The sequence below is a fragment of the Nicotiana tomentosiformis genome, chromosome 4 (assembly GCF_000390325.3).
Source record: "Nicotiana tomentosiformis chromosome 4, ASM39032v3, whole genome shotgun sequence".
NCBI classification, from domain to species: domain Eukaryota; kingdom Viridiplantae; phylum Streptophyta; class Magnoliopsida; order Solanales; family Solanaceae; genus Nicotiana; species Nicotiana tomentosiformis.
The window spans coordinates 82176950-82195442 of record NC_090815.1 but is presented as its reverse complement, the minus strand read 5'-3'; the positions used below and the strand labels follow the sequence as shown (position 1 = coordinate 82195442).

Below are 18493 nucleotides of genomic sequence, written 5' to 3'. Positions count from 1 at the left end.
ATGACTAAGAAAGAAGAAAGAGAAATGGACGGCAAAAGAATATAGGATGTAATTTTACGTGAAAAAAAAACAAGTTGGACGGGTTTTTTTAGTGTGATGAGTTAACAAGGAAAAGATCTTCGTGACTCAACTCCAAACGTCATGGCAACAACATTTATACCTTTTCTATCTTCCTTTTTTCGTTTTTGAAAAATAATTTTTAATTATTTTTTCTGTTGAATTACGTAAACCACTTTGTCTAATATATATATTTTCAGATACACTTTTTCCTGGGTCAAGACATGGAAAAGTTTGCAAATAGATAGTATCGAGACATACACAGATTTTTGTATTTTGTTGCATAATGTGAATCTCTCCATCCAAAAAAATGAAGCTTAGCTTATTCAAAGAGAAAATACTTTTATTAATTTAATTGTTTACCCGAAAAATTAGATAGAGTTAAATTTATGTATGGTTATAAGGATATGTGATATAATTTGATACAAATCGTATAGAGAAATAGAAATTCGTGTATTCTTGACTATGAGAATGAGAATAGTGAGAAGAAAAATGAATAAGATAAAGGAAAATAAACACAAGGGGATATCTTTCCATCCGAGAAGAAATCTTTTGTTCCCCCTTTATAGTAGAGGGATCCTACTTCATATACAATAATAAAAAATACGTAGTGGAGAGCCCATGATGTATTGTCTATTCCCTACTTCCCGCCAGGATTCTCTCCCTTAGTGCGGCTGTAACGGCCTTGTCTGTGAGCTTCGATACTGACTCGAACTCGATATCGGGTCGAGCCATTGGCCCTGACTCGAGCTTGATCCTGACTCGGAGTCTTGATATTCGGGGTGGGTGTTGGTCGGTCTGTGCATCTCCGACAACCTTTTGCCTCGTGGTTCGATTTGGTCATGGGCCCGATAATGATACCGAACTAATCCTTGATCGGACTTTGAGCTCGAATCCTGAAGCCCCTTTCTTCGGACCTCGACCTGACCTTACGTAGATACCTTTCGATCGAAGTATTGCCGTCTCGATCAGTCCGTACGACTGACTCGATCGGTTCTGACCGTACACAGATAGTCCCCTCGTTTCTCAGAAAAGGATGTGGCAAGAAACGATATGATTTCCCAACAGCTCGATCAGATATATACTGAAGTTTACATCGATCTCGACCATGACGTATGTAATAGTTGTCCCATCAGTTTGGTTTTACCAAGGCATTTAATGTGTCAGACGGTGGTCGGCCACCTCTGATATTGAACCGTTATTGCTTCAATCTATAACTAGCCATTCCTTCCATCATTCATACTTTACGTCTTCAATCTTCCAATTTTTCTAAGTTCCTTTTCGTCTCTTCTGAGTTTTCTGCCTGTAAATCTGTGAGTTTTACTGCAAACTCTTTCTTAAAATACCAAATACTTCCGTTCTTTGTTCATGAAATTTTAAATGGCAAAAATATCTAAAACTGTTCCGCAAAAAGAGACCGCTTCATCATCTCGACATGCTGGTGGCGAGGATGTGGAAGAGCCCCGCCCTGAGGAATTCATTCCGGTAGGGTGTTTGACTGTAGGCGATTTTAAAATTGAAAAGCCTTCTCCGATACCGGGTCGGTGTGAGCCGATGTCGAGTTACCAAAAAGTTTCTCGATAAAGTCATACAAGAATGCAACTGGGATAATAAACTCGTAGTAATCCCATCGCCTGATGAATCAATTACTACCCACGTTGAAGGGTTCTTAAGTGTTTACACTTATCTTTTCACGTCGGGACCTTTAGACCTTGTCATCGTTGCCTTTTGCAAGAGGTACGATGTGACCCTCGGCCAAATTCACCCTTCCTTTTGGAGGATAGTGATTCTTCTTTGATTTTTCTCGAGCAAGGTCGAGGGGCGTATCTTCACCCTCGATCATCTTATGTGCCTTTACAGTCCCCGACTTTATCGAGGAGGGTTGATCAAGATTGCTCGCCGAGCAACCAAAGCGCCATTCTAGAGCATAGACGAGACCCGGGATCGGGGTTGGATAGGCCGTTTTGTTCGAATCAAAACCTCGGACCTAATCCCTGCCGATGACTTGCCATTTTTCGAGAAATGGAATATGAGCCGTAAGTGAACGTTTCTCTTTGCCCGTTTTGATTTTGTGATTGCCTTTTATTTTGTTGATCCATTTTTCTTTCCTTATCACAGCCGTAACTCGAATGCCGGAACCGATCCCGGATCTTAGAAAATGGGTCAAAAGTCTGGTGTTGTAGAGACTGTACTCCGAGCGTGCTTGGGTCGAATTATCAAAGGGTCGATGGGAGGCCCGCAGTCATGGTAAATCTTTTGTCGATTTGTCTCTTCATCGGTTTGTATGGTAAATCTCCCTCTTCCCTTTTGTAGGACTCGGGAAAGATGTAGTCATGAGGCCCTCATCTGGTGGCGAAGAAGTTCCTGTCCTGAAGCAGGTAAAAGAAAGGAAGAGAAAAGACGTATTGGGCTCCCCGAGCTCGGAGAAGAAGAAATTGGCTAAGAGATCTCGAAAGCCGAAGGGGGGATCTGGTGTTATGACTTCGGAAGTGGCCCGCCATTTAAGGGACGAGCCCGAAGAAGGAGAGGAGAATTTAGCCTGCGTACGGGCTAATGTTGTGATTTAACAGTCTTCCAATTTGGTGGAAGCAAATCAGGGAACCTTGGCCATAGTCCCAGAGCAAGAAGAAGCCGAGATTATCCCTTCTCGAACTAAGATGATTGAAAGGGACACTGAGGGTCGATCTTCTCGGGCAGTAGAAGATATTTCAAGGGATGAGTTTGGGATAGTTGACATTGGCGGATCCCCTCAGATTTCAGATGCCATGATTTGAGAGGCCGTCATGTTGGAGGATCGGTCCTATGAGGGTATTTAGGAGTCGGCCGATATCCATGGTTTTCTAGAGGGGCTCGAGTCAGGTGCCTCGGAGAAGGTTACCTATTTTGGTGGAATGCCGGTACCCAAAAAAGCATCGTGGTCAGTTTTTACCGAGCCTTCATCGATTCATAAACTGGTGGACCGATTTCCGGCCCCAAGCATCGATCCAGACTGAAGGCGGAAGATAGTGCTCTCCGTACCTGCGGATACCCGAATTTTTTCTTCCCCTGTGAAGATTGCCAACTACCTACGGTCCTTGGTGACCGAAGAAGATCAATCAGTGATGAATGCGGTGGGGCCCGCCTGTCTCTTCAACGAGGCCCAACATGCTTTGAATCGGGTAACTCTGATGGCATTTTCGTTGCTTCTTTTACACATAGAGTTGTAGGTAATTCTAATGTTTCTTCTTTTGTTTGCAGGCTTCGGTGTTGCGTCACGAGGCCTTTCTTCGAATCCTGGAGGAGCATGATGCCGAGGTTCGGAGCCTTACTGAGAAGAGTGACTCGTACAAGCTCCTTAGTGAAAAACTTCTAGCATATTTGACAGCGGCTCAGGAAGATCATGAGGAGATGGCTGAGCAGGTATTTTGAATGTTCCGTGATAGTGAAGATGAAAAAGAGATAACCATTAATGATCCGATTCTGCAGGTTCGGCATATAACCATTAATGATCCGATTCTGCAGGTTCGGCAGAGGATCGAGCAGATTGGACGGCTTAACTCACAGGTAGATGCGCTACTTGCCGAGGCAGAAGAATTTTAAAAGTGTATGGATATCCTTGCCTCGAAAAAGGAAGCCATCGAAGCTCAGTTGGAGCTGTCTGATGCCCAACTTTGATCTGCGAAAAAAATGCTTTGGGGCTGATCGAAAAGATGAAAGAGCTTCAACATCGGTTGGATTTGGCCACTTCAGATAAAGCAGATTTGGCCAAAGAACTTGAAGTGGCCGGATCTGAGGTGATCGAGGCCAATATAAGAGCTAATGCCAAAGTGGCTCAGTTCAGGATCGATGTCGAGGTTAACCAAGACAAAGTTGAGAGCATGGTCGAACATACAAAATGGCAAGCTCGGAGAGAGGCTCTCGAGGAGGTCAAAGCTCAGGGCTTCGATATTGGGGCCGAGATTGAAGTCGCCAGGGCAGAGGAGAACAAAGCTCGGAGGTTGGCCTTTCCTGAGGAGGACTCCGATGACTCGGGGGAGTTTGAAGATGAGGACGATGCCGAGAATACGGCCTACGGTGAAGATTGAGTCATTTAGGGCCTTAGGTCATATGCTGCGTTCTTTTGATACCGCTTTTAGTTTTTGTATAAAGAACTTCCTTTTGGCAGAGTAGCCGGCTAGTGCCGCTGTACAAAAAAATTGTAAATATAAATATTTCTTCCTTTTGAAGTAAAATAGCCTTTCAAACTAAATAGATAGTTTGAATTTTAATCTTTGTTGCCTTCGAGCCTAGTGGGTAGTCCCCTTTGCTTTATCGGGCTCGAATATCCTTCAGCTTAAATAGTCAAGTGTTCATTTGAATTCGAAGAAATGAGTAGTTTTGCTTGAAATAATGTAGCCCGTAGGCGTAATGGTCGAGTGAGTGCTTGCTCGAACTCGAAATAAAAGTAGGAAGTAGGCTTAGTAGTCGATAGAATGATTCGAACTCAAAATAATGTAGCTCGTAGGCTTAATGGTCCAGTGAGTGCTTGCTTAAACTCGAAATAAAAGTAGCCCATAGGCTTAGTAGTCAAGTGAATAATTCGAACTCGATGTAATATAGCCCGTAGGCATAATAGTCGAGTGAATGCTTGCTCAAACTCGAAATAAAAGTAGCCCGTAGGCTTAGTAGTCGAGTGAATGATTCGAACTCGAAATAATGTAGCCCGTAGGCGTAATTGTCAAAGTAGCCCATAGGCTTAATGGTCGAGTGAGTGCTTGCTCGAACTCGAAATAAAGGTAGCCCGTAGGCTTAGCAATCGAGTGAATGATTCAAACTCGATGCAATGTAGCCCGTGGGTGTAATAGTCGAGTGAGTGCTTGCTCGAACTCGAAATAAAAGTAGCCCGTAGGCTTAGTAGTTGAGTGAATGATTCAAACTCAAAATAATGTAGTCCGTAGGCGTAATGGTCAAAGTAGCCCGTAGGCTTAATGGTCAAGTGAGTGATTGCTCGAACTCTATCCTGTTTGCATAATAAATCTTGAGCATAGAATATTGGTAAAGAAGAGGGCTTTCTTTGCAAGTCATTATACACGTGTTCATGTTTTGCATCAGGGCTCGGGCCAACTACATAAGCATGGTTCGTTTTGACCATTTGACTCTTATAACGTTTCCTGTTGAGACACTGTTTGTCATGAAATAATGAAGTAACTTCCTTTGCACCGAACTTGGTAATCATCACAGATGCGTTCAATGATATGCCCCTCAGTATACGAGGTTGATTTTAAAGAGGCCTCGGATACTCAGCAGTAGTATCGTTTCCGCTATATGGCTGGTATCGATCTCTGGTTGACTTTTGCTTGGTAGTTCTTTTCGTAACGGACCTAGAAATCAACTGGTCATCTTCGACTCTTATTTTGGATTGATATCGATTGTGCACATCGGTCCAAGTAATAGCTGGGTACTCGATTAGATTATGCTTTAGCCACCGTGAAACCATCGAGTTTCGCTCGTTCAGACCTTGAGTGAAAGCTTGAACAGCCCAATCGTCTTTGACTGGTGGCAGATCCATTCGCTCCATTTAAAAACGAGATACGAACTCCCTTAGCATCTCGTTATCCTTTTGTATTACCTTGAACAGGTCTGACTTTCTGGTCTCGACCTTTATGGCTCCGGCATGTGCTTTTACGAAGCAATCTGCAAGCATAGCTAAAGAATCAATAGAGTTAGATGGTAAGTTATGATACCATACCATTGCCCCCTCTTTGACAGGGTTTCACCGAATTTTTTTTATAATACAGATTCGATCTCATCATCTTCCAAATCATTGCCCTTGATGGCACACGTGTAAGAAGTGGCATGCTCGTTAGGGTCAGTCGTTCCGTTATATTTGGGTATTTCTGGCATACAGAATTTTTTGGGAATTGGTTTTGGGGCTGCACTCGAGGGAAAAGGCTTTTGAATGAATTTTTTCGAATCTAGCCCCTTTATCATTGGTGGAGCTCTCGGGATCTGATCGACCCTGGAATTATACGTTTCTATTTTTTTATCATTGGCTTCGACTCGTTTTGTGAGTTCCTCGAGCAATTTAGTAATTTCAGGAGTAGTCCCCGGTTCTTTCTCATTTGACTTCACTATGGATGGTTCCGTTCTGTGGGTGATTTCTCGAAGCAGATTGGGCTCCGGCCTGCTTTGTACCTGAGTTTGGCTCTGCAACTGGGCTATCGCTATTTGCTGGGCTTGTAATATCTCGTAGATCTTCCGTAAGTTGACTCCGATCTCCTCCACGTTATGGGTGTCTCGAGCTAGGATCGAGTACTGCCCTGAATGCTTTTTTCCTTTTTAGAACGTTGGTTCGCCTCAAGAGCCACTTATGAATTGACATCTAGCGGTACTTCGACTCGAGCTTCGGTGACATCATTAATTTGCCTTCCGGCCCTGGGTGTCAAGTTGTTGGTTTCATCTTGAAGGCCGGTTTCGTGGTCGTTAGGTAAAGCCATCAATCGAGGGTTTGCCATTGTTGATTTGAAGTTGTAAACTGCTGTGTATTGCAGATTTGTATCAAACAATCACCGTTACCCTTAGCCCCACGGTGGGTGCCAAACTGTTTACCCGAAAAATTAGTTAGAGTTAAATTTGTGTATGGTTCTAAGGATATGTGATATAATTTGATATAAATTGTATAGAGAAATAGAAATACGTGTATTCTTAACTATGAGAATGAGAATAGTGAGAAGAAGAATGAATAAGATAAAGGGAAATAAACACAAGGGGATATCTTTCAATCTGAGAAGAAATCTTTTGTCCCCTTCTCCCCCCCCTCCCCCTATAATAGAGGGATCCTACTTTATATACAACAATAAAAAATACGTAGTGGAGAGCCATTGTATTTTTCCTACTTCCCGCCAGGATTCTCTCCCTTAGTGCGGCTGTAAAAACCTTGTCGGTGAGCTTCGATACTGACTCGAACTCGATATCGGGTCGAGCCATTGGCCCTGAATCGAGCTTGATCCTGACTCGGAGTCTTGATATTCGGGGTGGGTGTTGGTCGGTCTGTACATCTCCGACAACCTTTTGTCTCGTGGTTCGATTTGGTCATGCGCCCGATAATGATACCGAACTGATCCTTGATCAGACTTGGAGTTCGAATCCTGAAGCCCCTTTCTTCGGACCTCGATCTGACCTTACGTAGATACCTTTCGATCGAAGTATTGCCGTCTCGATCAGTCCGTACGACTGACTTGATCGGTTCTGACCATACACATTAATACTTTCATCTTCTTTTGTGCAACGAGTTTAACACCTACCGAAAACAATTTAATGTATATTTTAGATGTTGAAATATTTTAAAAGCTACAGTTATCATAAGAATGCAGATTTTCTTTTTTTCTTCTTTTCTTTGTTAGTGCTGACGATATAATCGAACAAATGTTAAGGTTGATTTCCAAGAGACAGAAATATAGGTTGGTATCATGGGCCGAATTTTGAGGTTTGAAATGTTATAAAGAACACAAGGAAATCTGCATTTGGACAAAAGGTTTCGTCTGTACGATTAATTTTATCATTTACAACGAGAAGAAAAGAGTTATACCCTTCTATATTTTTATGCTTAGGAGCAGATAGCAGTTGGAAGATCGATTAATACATTGGCCGGCTCTCTCTCTCTTTTTTTTTTTTTTTTTTTTGGGTTACTTCTTCCGTGTGTAGTGCCGGTTTTGGGACCCGCCAAAACATTTCACTTTAAGGGATAAGAGTTAAGACACTTCTTATCATAAGGCGATTTCATTTTCAAATCTCGAATTTTAATGATAAGTTATACTTACTACTTCACCAATTTGGTGGTGGCTCAATCCTTCATTACTTGGCGTAACTGTTATGACAAGTGTCAATTGGGGTGATTTCACATTTTCAATTTGGTCCATTCACATCGTACGATATATATATATATATATACGGTCGAAATCGGGCATGTCAGATTTCATAGGCACGAGGAGCTGCCTCGAGAATAAGCTCGTAATAAACTAGGCTTGAGCACAATGGCAAAGTACGGAGCACAAAGATCGGAGTGCTCGCTGAAGATCGAGACCGAGCATGACCGACTTCGAGTAAGGCATAATAACGGAATGGCGAGATATTAGCAACCGACCGAAGATCTCGGCGGAAATCTCGGAACAGATCAAATCAAGCGTTTATTGACGTCAATCATGGGAATTATTTTGGTGATTAGAATTGTACCTTATTTAGGATTCCTCTACTATATAAAGAGGGGCCCTATTCATTTGTGAGGCATGGATTCACTGATGAAAAATATACAAAAATGCTGCTCTCTATTTTACTTACTATACATTACTGTTCATTATTGTTCTTTGCTGTTCTTCTTACCCAACCTTGAGACCATCTCGAATCGAGGTCGAAAGCGCTACTAGAATACTGGTTTGATTTGTTTTACTATTTAGATTATCTATTTCAATTCCTTGTTTGTCAATTAGTATTGGATTAAATCACGTATCCTTAAAACCACTAAACAAGTTTAATTGTTACTCGAATTTTAGGGTAAACAGTTTGGCGCCCACCGTGGGGCTAAGGATAATAGTGATTGTTCAGTACTGGTTCTGGTAAAACACACTATTTTACGCTTGCTCTTGTTAAGTGCCTTTGCTTTCAGGTTAAAACATGTCAAACTCACAAAATGCATTCACACACGATAACAATGGCCTCAGGGTTCTACGATGAAAACAAAAATGTGATCGCTCCAGGAATCGAGGTGCCACAGGCTAATCTCGGGGCAGCACCGATTGCCAACCCAGTTGATGTCAGTTTGCACGTTGCTCTAAAAACGGACCTAGGAGAAGATCTCGATGGGAGTGTGCGTAGAGAAGGCCGATCTAGTGGCCAAAGAATACAGGGCAGAGGAGATGAAGGAGTCAGTCTCCAATTGATATTCGAGATGCTTCCGGCTCAACAAGCCGCTATTGCTCAGTTACAAAATCATCATAGAGCTCCAAATAGGGTCGAGCCAGAAATTACTTGCCGTACCGAGCCAGTACCGGAAAGGTCGAATGGTAATGAATCAGAGCCTAATCATGCGGTAATGAAAATGCTTGAGGAGCTCACCAAAAGAATTGAATCAAGGGAGAAGAGAATCGAAGCCAACGATAAAAAAATGGAGACATACAGCTCTCGAGTTCATCATATACCAGGGGCACCGCCAATCTTGAGAGGGATGGATTCGAAGAAGTTTGTACAAAAGTCGTTTCCTCCAAGTGTGGCTCTGAAGCCTATTCCAAAGAAGTTTCGTATGCCAGACATACCCAAATACAATGGGACCACCGATACCAACGAGAATGTTACTTCATATACATGCGCTATTGAGGGTAACGATTTAGAGGATGATAAAATCGAATCCGTGTTGTTAAAAAAATTTGGAGAGACCCTTTCGAAGGGAGCAATGATTTGGTATCACAACCTGCTACCAAATTTCATCGATTCATTTGCCATGTTAGCAGATTCTTTATAAAGGCACATGCCGGAGCCATAAAGGCCGCAACGAGGAAATCAGACCTTTTCGAGGTGAGACAAAGGGATAATAAAATGCTAAGGGAGTTTGTGTCCCGATTTCAAATGGAACACATGGAGTTGCCACCGGCCACAGATGATTGGGCCGTTCAAGATTTCACCCAAGGGTTGAACGAACGGAGTTCGATAGCATCACGATAGTTGAAACAAAATTTGATCGAGTATCCAGCTATAACTTGGGCAGATGTACACAATCGATATCAGTCGAAGATCAGGATCAAGGACGACTAATTAGGAGCCCCTTCCGATTCAGTATATCCAAACAGGTTGACAGTTAAAAACTAGAGGGACGTCGAGAGGGAGCCAAGGTCGAACAGGGACCGATTTCAACCATATACCGCAGATCGAAGGATTAATGGTTCAGGATGCAATTCCTCCCGGAACGATCGAAGAAGTGATCGAGGACAAAATTCTCGGGGACTTATGAGCAAAAGTGGCTTAATATGCCGTTCCCACAGAGGCACCTCGGTTATCAAAATATAACTTTAGCATCAGTGCATCGGGCATTATTTCGGCAATCAAAAGGATTAGAGATACTAGGTGGCCTAAACCCATACAAACCAATCCTTCCCAAAGAAATCCAAATTTGATGTGCAAGTATCATGGCACGCATGGTTACAAGACCGAAGATTGCAGGCAATTAAGGGAGGAGGTAGCCCATCTATTCAATGAGGGTCACCTTCGAGAGTTCCTCAGCGATCGAGCCAAGAATCATTTTAGAGAAAGGGACGCCAACAGGAAAAATGAAAAGGAGGAACCCCAACATATCATTCATATAATCGTCGGTGGGGTCGACATCCCTCAGGATCCCATATTCAAACGCACTAAGGTATCAATCACTAGGGAAAAACGAACTCGAGATTATGTGCCCGAAGGCACTTTATCATTCAACAACGAAGAAACAAAAGGCATTTTTCAGCCCCACAATGATGCTCTGGTAATTTCTATCTTGTTAAATAAAGTTCAAGTTAAGCGTGTTTTAGTGGATCCAGGTAGCTCGACAAATATCATCCGATCAAGTGTCGTGGAGAAGCTCGGCCTACAAAGTCAAATCATACCTGTAGCTCGAGTCTTAAATGACTTCAATATGGCCAGTGAAACAACTAAAGGGGAGATTATTCTACCAGTGAACGTGGATGGAACCATTCAAGATACCAAGTTCCACGTGATCGAGGGCGACATGCGGTACAATGCGCTGCTCGGAAGGCCTTGGATCCACAATATGAGGGCAGTCCGTTCGACTCTCCACCAAATGGTGAAATTCCCGACGTCGGACGGTGTAAAAATAGTATACGGGGAGCAGCATGCTGCAAAGGAAATGTTTGTGGTCGATGAGGTGACCCCCGATATCGACACTATCAACCTCGGAAAGGTCAAGCATTAAAGATAAATAGAAAGTCAAATAGCAATCACAGCCACCAGCCTCGACCGAATCAGGGAAGCAGGAGATAGAAGAAGGGGAGGATTTTCTGACCCCTCGAACTTTTGTTGTTCTCGAAGATACTGATGCCACTAAATCAACGGTCGAAGAGCTGGAACAGGTTATATTGATAGAGTACTTGCCCGAGCGAAAGGTATACCTGGGAACAGGATTTACCCCCGAACTCAGGAAAAAACTTATCCAATTTCTTGTTGATAACATAGATTATTTTGCTTGGTCCCGTTTAGACATGACAGGGATTCCACCGGAGGTAACGACACATCGGCTAAGCCTGGACCATAGATTCAAATTGGTGAAGCAAAAGAGAAGACCCCAGTCCAAAGTAAAGCACGCATTCATAAAGGACAGGGTAACTAAACTTCTCAAAATAGGATCCATTCGGGAGGTGAAATATCCCGAATGGTTAGCCAATGTAGTTGTAGTCCCTAAAAAAGGAGACAAACTTAGAATGTGTGTAGATTATAAGGATTTAAATAAGGCGTGCCCCAAAGATTCTTTTCCACTGCCTAACATCGATCGCATGATCGATGCCACGACCGGCCACAAGATCCTTACTTTTCTCGATGCCTATTTCGGGTACAATTAAACCAAATAAACCCGGAGGACCAAGAAAAGACTTCATTTATCACCAAGTATGGAACATATTGTTATAATGTAATGCCCTTCGGGCTAAAAACTGCAGGAGCTACTTACCAACGCCTAGTGAATAAAATGTTCGAAGAACAAATAGGTAAATTAATAGAGGTTTATATTGATGACATGCTAGTTAAGTCCTTGCGCGCAGAGGACCATTTGCTTCATTTGCAGGAAACGTTCGAGATTTTAAGGAAATACAACATGAAACTCAACCCCGAGAAATGTGCTTTTGGGGTTGGTTCGGGCAAGTTCCTTGGCTTCATGGTATCAAATCGGGAGATCGAGATCAACCCCGATAAAATCAAGGCCATCAAAGACATCGCCGTCGTGGATAGTGTAAAAGCCATGCAGAGGCTAACTGGACGGATATATGCCTTAGGCCGATTCATTTCGAGGTCATCGGATCGAAGCCACAGATTTTTCTCTTTTCTCAAAAAGAATAGCGATTTCGCCTGGACCCCGGAATGCCAACATGCATTGGAAGTGTTGAAGAGATACCTGTCGAGCCCACCACTGCTTCACACTCCAAAGGCAGATGAGAAAATTTACTTGCACTTGGCAGTATCAGAAATCGCGGTAAGTGGTGTCCTAGTTCGGGAAGAGCAAGGTAAGCAATTTCCCGTTTATTATGTAAGTCGAACCTTAGGAGAAGCAGAAACTAGATATCCACAATTAGAAAAATTGGCACTTGTATTGATAAACATCTCTAGAAAGTTAAGACCATACTTTCAATATCACCACATATGCATATTAACCACTTACCCACTTCGTAATATATTGCACAAACCCGAACTGTCGGGCCGATTGGCTAAATGGGCCGTCGAACTCAGTGGGTACAACATCGAATATCAACCCTGGACTGCCATCAAGTCTTAAATTTTAGCGGACTTTGTGGCCGATTTCACGCCAACCCTCGTACCCGAAGTTGAAAAGGAAGTCTTGTTAAAATCGGGTACGTCATCGGGGGTATGGATCCTTTTCATGGACGGTGCATCAAATGTGAAGGGGTCCAGGCTAGGCATCGTTTTGAAGCCGCCCACGGGTAGCACTATTAGGCAATCTATCAAAATTTCTAGGTTGACTAACAATGAGGCCGAGTACGAGGCCATGATTACATGTCTCGAGCTAGCTAAACGCCTACGAGCAGAAGTCATTGAAGCCAAGTGTGACTCTTTACTAGTGGTGAACTAAGTAAATAAAACCTTCGAAGTTTGAGAGGATAGAATGCAAAGGTGCTTGGACAAGCTGCAGGTAACTTTGCACTATTTCAAGGAATGAACTTTACAGCATGTACCTCGAGAACAAAATAGTGAGGCCGATGCACTTGCAAACTTGGGGTCGTCGGTTGAGGAAGATGAGATCAGCTTGGGGACTGTCGTTCAACTCTCGAGATCCGTGATCGAGAAAGGCCATGCCGAGGTAAACTCCACAAGCTTAACCTGGGATTGGAGGAATAAATATATTGAATACTTGAAGAATGGAAAGCTCCCACGGACCCTAAAGAGTCGAGGACCTTACGAACCAAAGCTGCTCAATTCACATTGGCTGAAGATGGAACATTATACAAAAGACCATTCGATGGACCATTGGCAGTGTGCTTAGGGCTAGGAGGCACCGATTATGTATTATGTGAGGTCCATAAAGGCACTTGTGGGAACCACTCCAACGCCGAATCACTGATTTACAAAATCATTAGAGCAGGATACTACTGGGATAGCATGGAAAAAGATACTAAGGAGTTTGTTCGAAAATGTGATAAATGTCAAAGGTTTGCACCGATGATGTATCAGCCCGGAGAACAACTTCATTCAGTCCTATCTTCATGGCCATTCATGAAATGGGGGATGGATATCGTCGCCCCCCTTCCAGCGGTGCCAGGTAAAGCTAATTTCATTTTATTTATGACTAACTATTTCTCTAAATGGGTTGAAGCATAAGTGTTCGAGAAAGTGAGAGAAAAAGAGGTTATAGACTTCATCTGGGATCACATCGTGTGCCGATTTGGGACACGCGGAAATAATATGCGACAATGGAAAGCAATTTATCGGCAGTAAAGTGACAAAATTTCTCAAAGGCCATAAAATAAAAAGGATATTGTCAACACCGTATCACCCTAGTGGGAACGGACAGGCCAAATCGACGAACAAGACTATCATCCAAAACCTGAAGAAAAGGTTGAATGAAGCTAAAGGGAAATGGAGAGAAGTTCTGTCCGAAGTCCTTTGGGCATATCGAACAACATCAAAGTCCAGTACAGGGGCAACTCCGTTCTCCTTAGTGTATGGCTCCAAAGCCTTAATTCCAGTCGAAGTCGGGGAACCCAGCGGAAGGTTTCAACATGTATCGGAGGAATCGAACCGTAAGGCTATGAATGCTAGCCTCAAATTATTAGATGAAAAACGAGAAGCGGTACTTGTTCGAATGACTGCACAAAAGCAACAAATCGAAAGGTACTACAATAGAAGAACCAACCTTCGCCACTTCAGGGTCGGGAACTTAGTCCTAAGGAAGGTCACCATCAACACTTGAGATCCTAATGAAGGGAAGCTCGGCCCGAATTGGGAAGGATCCTATCAAGTCCTCGATATAGTCGGAAAAGGGTCTTATAAACTTGGAACGATGGACGGCGAACCATTACCAAACAACTAGAACATATCACTTCTTAAACGATATTATTGTTAACGTATGACTTTTCCCCTTCTTTCGTTTATATATATTCGGCGCTAACTCATTGCAGGAGTTCGACCAAAGACATCGAGACCTCAGGTTTTAAAGTATGCGTTGCACTCTTTTTTCCTTTGATCGATTTTTATCCCAACTGGGTTTTCCCGGAGAGGTTTTTAACAAGGCAACAATTATGTATTACCTGAGGGAAATTCAATAGCATCCAAGGCTTCTTTGCAATCAACCTCGAATACTGGAGGGCATCACCCTCGGATGTTGTATTCTCGAGAATAGTACTTCATGTCAAAGGGCCTCGATAGAGAAGCTTTGTAATGGACCAAACGGTCAAGTGAACTGTGTCCATATAAATTAGTCGAGCCTCGATGGCAAAACATGTGCGCATGTATAAACTATTCAAAGAAGCATTCTCTCTTCATTTAAACATTTTGTGTCTCGAAGAAAATTATCTACTATATAAACCTCATGCTTATGATATTGCGAGAAATGACTCAAGAGCCAAAGTGCAAATATACACTAGGGGACTACCATCAATGATAGGCATATAAACACAAATGCATAAGACCTCAAAGAGGCACCCCTCGATCTATAGGCCAAGGCCACCATTCTCGGGGATTGACATTTCAAACAAGTTAGAAATGTCATTGAGAAATAAGCCCAAGAGGCATACCCGAAGGCTACTGCCAAGCTAAAGGCTACGGCCTAAATAACGCGGTTCAGAGACGTCCGAATTCCGCAATAACGATAGGCCTTCAAATTATCTGAAAAACCGGTTAAAAAAGGCTACCCTCAGCAAATAATCAAAAGGGCTTCGATAATCTTAGCCCTCGAAAAACCTTAAGAGGTATCAAATTATCTTTAACACAAACGTGCTAAGGCACAAAAGGCAAAAGGGTTTCAACCAACATCGGACCCTCAAAAAACCCAATGGGTAATAAGCCGAAAGGGGAAAATAATAGCCGTCTTTTAGAGGCCATATGGGCCCAACATAAAAAAGCCTAAGGGACAATACATTTAGAGTTTGAGATTTTGTTCTCACTCAACTCGGACCTAAGGGTTCCACTATTCCGTATTCAAATAAAGTTGATTTGAACTTAGCTCAAAGATCCGCCATAAAACCTTAAGGGGTATGTAAGTTCGAAAATTACCCTTTATTTGATAAAACACCTAAGGGTTTATTCTATTCTAAGTTCGAAACATACTCAAACTCAGTTATAAAAATAGTGCAGTCATGGCATCGATCAAGCCATCCGAAATCTCAAATATATTATTGAGCTCGGGGACTCGCCCTTGCGTGTTTAAAAAACCTAAGGGTTTTGTTCTAAGTTCGAACTAGTGTTCACTTGATTACGGAGGCCGCAACAACAAAACTTTCACAAGGCAAAAGCACAAAACACGTTTGAACATAAAATTGAGAAGACATTCAAAAGAAGTTTTTCTATTATATATTGATAGAAAAGGTTATATACAAGAGACCGATCAAGGTCTTACAAAAAGAGAAACTAAGTCCTAACTACGGCTGGTTTCTACCTCTTCTTCAGGAGCAACTTCTCCTTCAGGCCCCTCATCGAATCCACCTCGACTGCCTTCTTCATCATCGTCTTCGTCGTCAAAGGAGGCAAGCTGCCTGGCTTCATCCTCAAGCACCTTGGCTCGGCTATCTCCTCGGAGAGGTCAAATCCTCGAGTATGGATTTCCTCGAGGGTTTCCCTCCGGGATTGACACTTTGCCGAGTCAATGATCCATTGCTCTCGGTCAGAAGCCTCCCTTACCTGCATTTGAGCAGCCTCAGCATCGGCCCGGTACATGGCAATGGACTTGTCCGCCATGACTTTTGCCTTCTCGATCTCTGCCTTGGCCTTAGTAATCCTAGTTTCAAGCTCCTCGATCCTCTTAGCTTGGGCCGAACTTTTCTCTTTGACGCCCCGAAGTTGTATCTCAGCCGATGACAGTTTGGCTGAGGCGGTTTCTTTTTCCGCAGCCTGACGGTCCATATTCTCCTTCCACTTATCACAATCGGCCTTTACTTGATCGACTTCTACCCGAAGCAACTCAATCTTTTCAACCTTTTGTTGCAGCTGAGATAATGAAGTATTAGCCTCCACAGGTGGGTCGAGTCCGTACTTTGTCAAAAGGATGCTCACCTGCTTATCTAGCTCGGCCTCTTCATCATGAGCCTTGGCCAAATCCGCTTGAAGGTCCTTTATAGTTTCATCTTTTTGGCCGTAAAGAAGCTTTAAAGCACTCCTCTCTTTCGAGACCCTTTGGAGCTCGGTTTCATACTGGCTAAGGTTAGCTCGAAACTTGGCGAAGGCCTATACAAAAAAAGAAAAACACAAGTTAGATTTAGAGAAAAAGAAAAAGAAGAGTAAAAAAAAGAAGTGCAGTAAACTGATTCTTACCCGAGATAAGAGACGTTGGGCCTCTTCTAAAATAATAGAAGCATCACCGATATCAGAGGCATCATCGACTCCAGTAAAGCGATCCCGAAAGGGATCCTCTACACTAGAGCCTCCGCCTATATCAGGAGTCTTCAACTCTCGAGCTTCCCTTAGTGCCTCCTTAGAAATGGTCGGGAGAGAAGGCAAGTGACCTGCTGTCATTATCCCGAGCAAGTCGCTCGGGACGCTCTGATCGATCTTCGGGGTCTCAAAATCGGCCCCGTTCGGTAAAGTTGCAGATGGCCGAGAAACGGTCTCGACCTCTGGTAATTCGGGATCCTCACCTAATGTGTTTTTGTAAGCCTCTTTGATATGAGGCTTGATTTTAGCAGCCGTCGTCGGCTCAGAAGGTTTGTTAACCTTGGCGGCTTTCCTAGGTCGGACCGTCAGTACCGAGGTAGTTTCTTCTTCTTCTTCTTCTTCTTCTTCTTCTTCTTCTCTCAGTTTTTGGACCGAGTCCATCGTGAGAGTGATTACTTTCCTCCTCACCCTTCGAGGTTTGGGATTGGGGTCCTTGGACTGCAAGGCAGTTTTCCTCTTCTTGTCTTCCCCCGACTTCAGAACCGGGGACTTAGTTTCTTCCTCAACACTTGAAGGCCTCAAAATGGCATCCTTGGTCAGGCCTGCATGAAAGAAAATTAGTAATGAATGGAGTATAAAAAGTGTTTCAAAACACGAAAAAGGAGATCCTTACCGTGGTTCTTCGCCTCCCATCTGCCCTTTGCCAAATCACGCCATGCTCGTTCGGCATATGTGGAAGTTTAGGCTAACTTTCGGACCTAATCTTCGAGGTCAGGTACCGCTTGAGGAATCCAAGGAATGGTTGCATATCGAAAGGGGATATCAGGCGAAGTCGAAGAAGACACGAAGAACAAACTTTAAAAGATCACTTACGATCGAAGTTCCAATCCTCAGGGAACGACATCTTCTCTTCCAGGATAATGTCGCAAGTCCTCACCCGTACAAAATGGCTCTTCCAACCCCGATCCTTGTCCTCATCGATGCTCGATATCAAGGCCTTCGTTGCCCGGCGTTGGAGCCTGATTAGTCCTCGGTAGATTCGAGGCCGGTACAACTGCATGAGGTGATTTAGAGTAAACTTTACCCCCTCGGCCTTGCTAGAGAAGAAGTGCAACATTTATACGCCATAGAGAGGGGTGGATTTGGCCGAGGGTGACCTGATATCTTTTACAGAGATCAATAATCACTGGGTCAAGGGGACCCAATGTGAAGGGGTAAGTGTAAACACTTAAGAACCCCTCTTGGTAGCTCTGAGATATTGAGAAGATGTACATCAACACATGTTCATATCGGCCCGGGATCGATACAGGGTTTTCAACCTTAAAGTCAGATTTTAGAGTACACGGGCCGGGAACATATTCATAAGGAAGCGGCTCCCCCGGCGCCTTGCCGTCGGATGGACGGGAAGAGGAGCAAGAAGCTTTCTCCTTTTACGGTACAGTCTTTGAGGTTTTCACCATTTGTATAAGTTTAAAAGTGCGAAGCAAGATGAAAAAGGGGTGGTTTCGGTGCTAACGACGGTGGTCCTAGAGACGGCGAAAAGGAGGAGATGAAAAGAGTGAGAATACTTAGAGGTTTGATTAGAAAAAAATTAAAGTTTGATTCAATGAAGGAGCGAGTATTTATAGGTTCATGGCGACGGTTCGGTGGCGTTAGTGGCCAACCGCTAACTGACAAACATTAA

At 43.3% G+C, this 18493-nt stretch overlaps 1 protein-coding gene across 1 annotated transcript; it reads right to left on the bottom strand.

The window, feature by feature from the left end:
* Positions 1-15873: 15873 nt before the first annotated feature.
* On the bottom strand, positions 15874-17713 carry LOC138910033 (uncharacterized). The gene is made up of 3 exons (XM_070201252.1): positions 17683-17713; positions 16750-17411; positions 15874-16662 (listed from the first exon to the last, which is right to left on the bottom strand). Exons 1-3 carry the CDS (start codon positions 17711-17713, stop codon positions 15874-15876), a joined length of 1482 nt encoding a protein of 493 aa, XP_070057353.1.
* Between the last annotated feature and the right edge of the window lie 780 nt (positions 17714-18493).

What these genes read in the sequence shown, in the direction of transcription:
- LOC138910033 (XM_070201252.1), bottom strand. Translation starts at nt 17,713, where the DNA reads ATGTCGTTCCCTGAGGATTGGAACTTCGATC. An exon ending in TGAGGATTGGAACTTCGATC is followed by an intron (nt 17,412 to 17,682) that starts GTAAGTGATCTT and finishes TCTTTCATGCAG; the next exon opens with GCCTGACCAAGGATGCCATT. An exon ending in CCCAACGTCTCTTATCTCGG is followed by an intron (nt 16,663 to 16,749) that starts GTAAGAATCAGT and finishes TTTTTTGTATAG; the next exon opens with GCCTTCGCCAAGTTTCGAGC.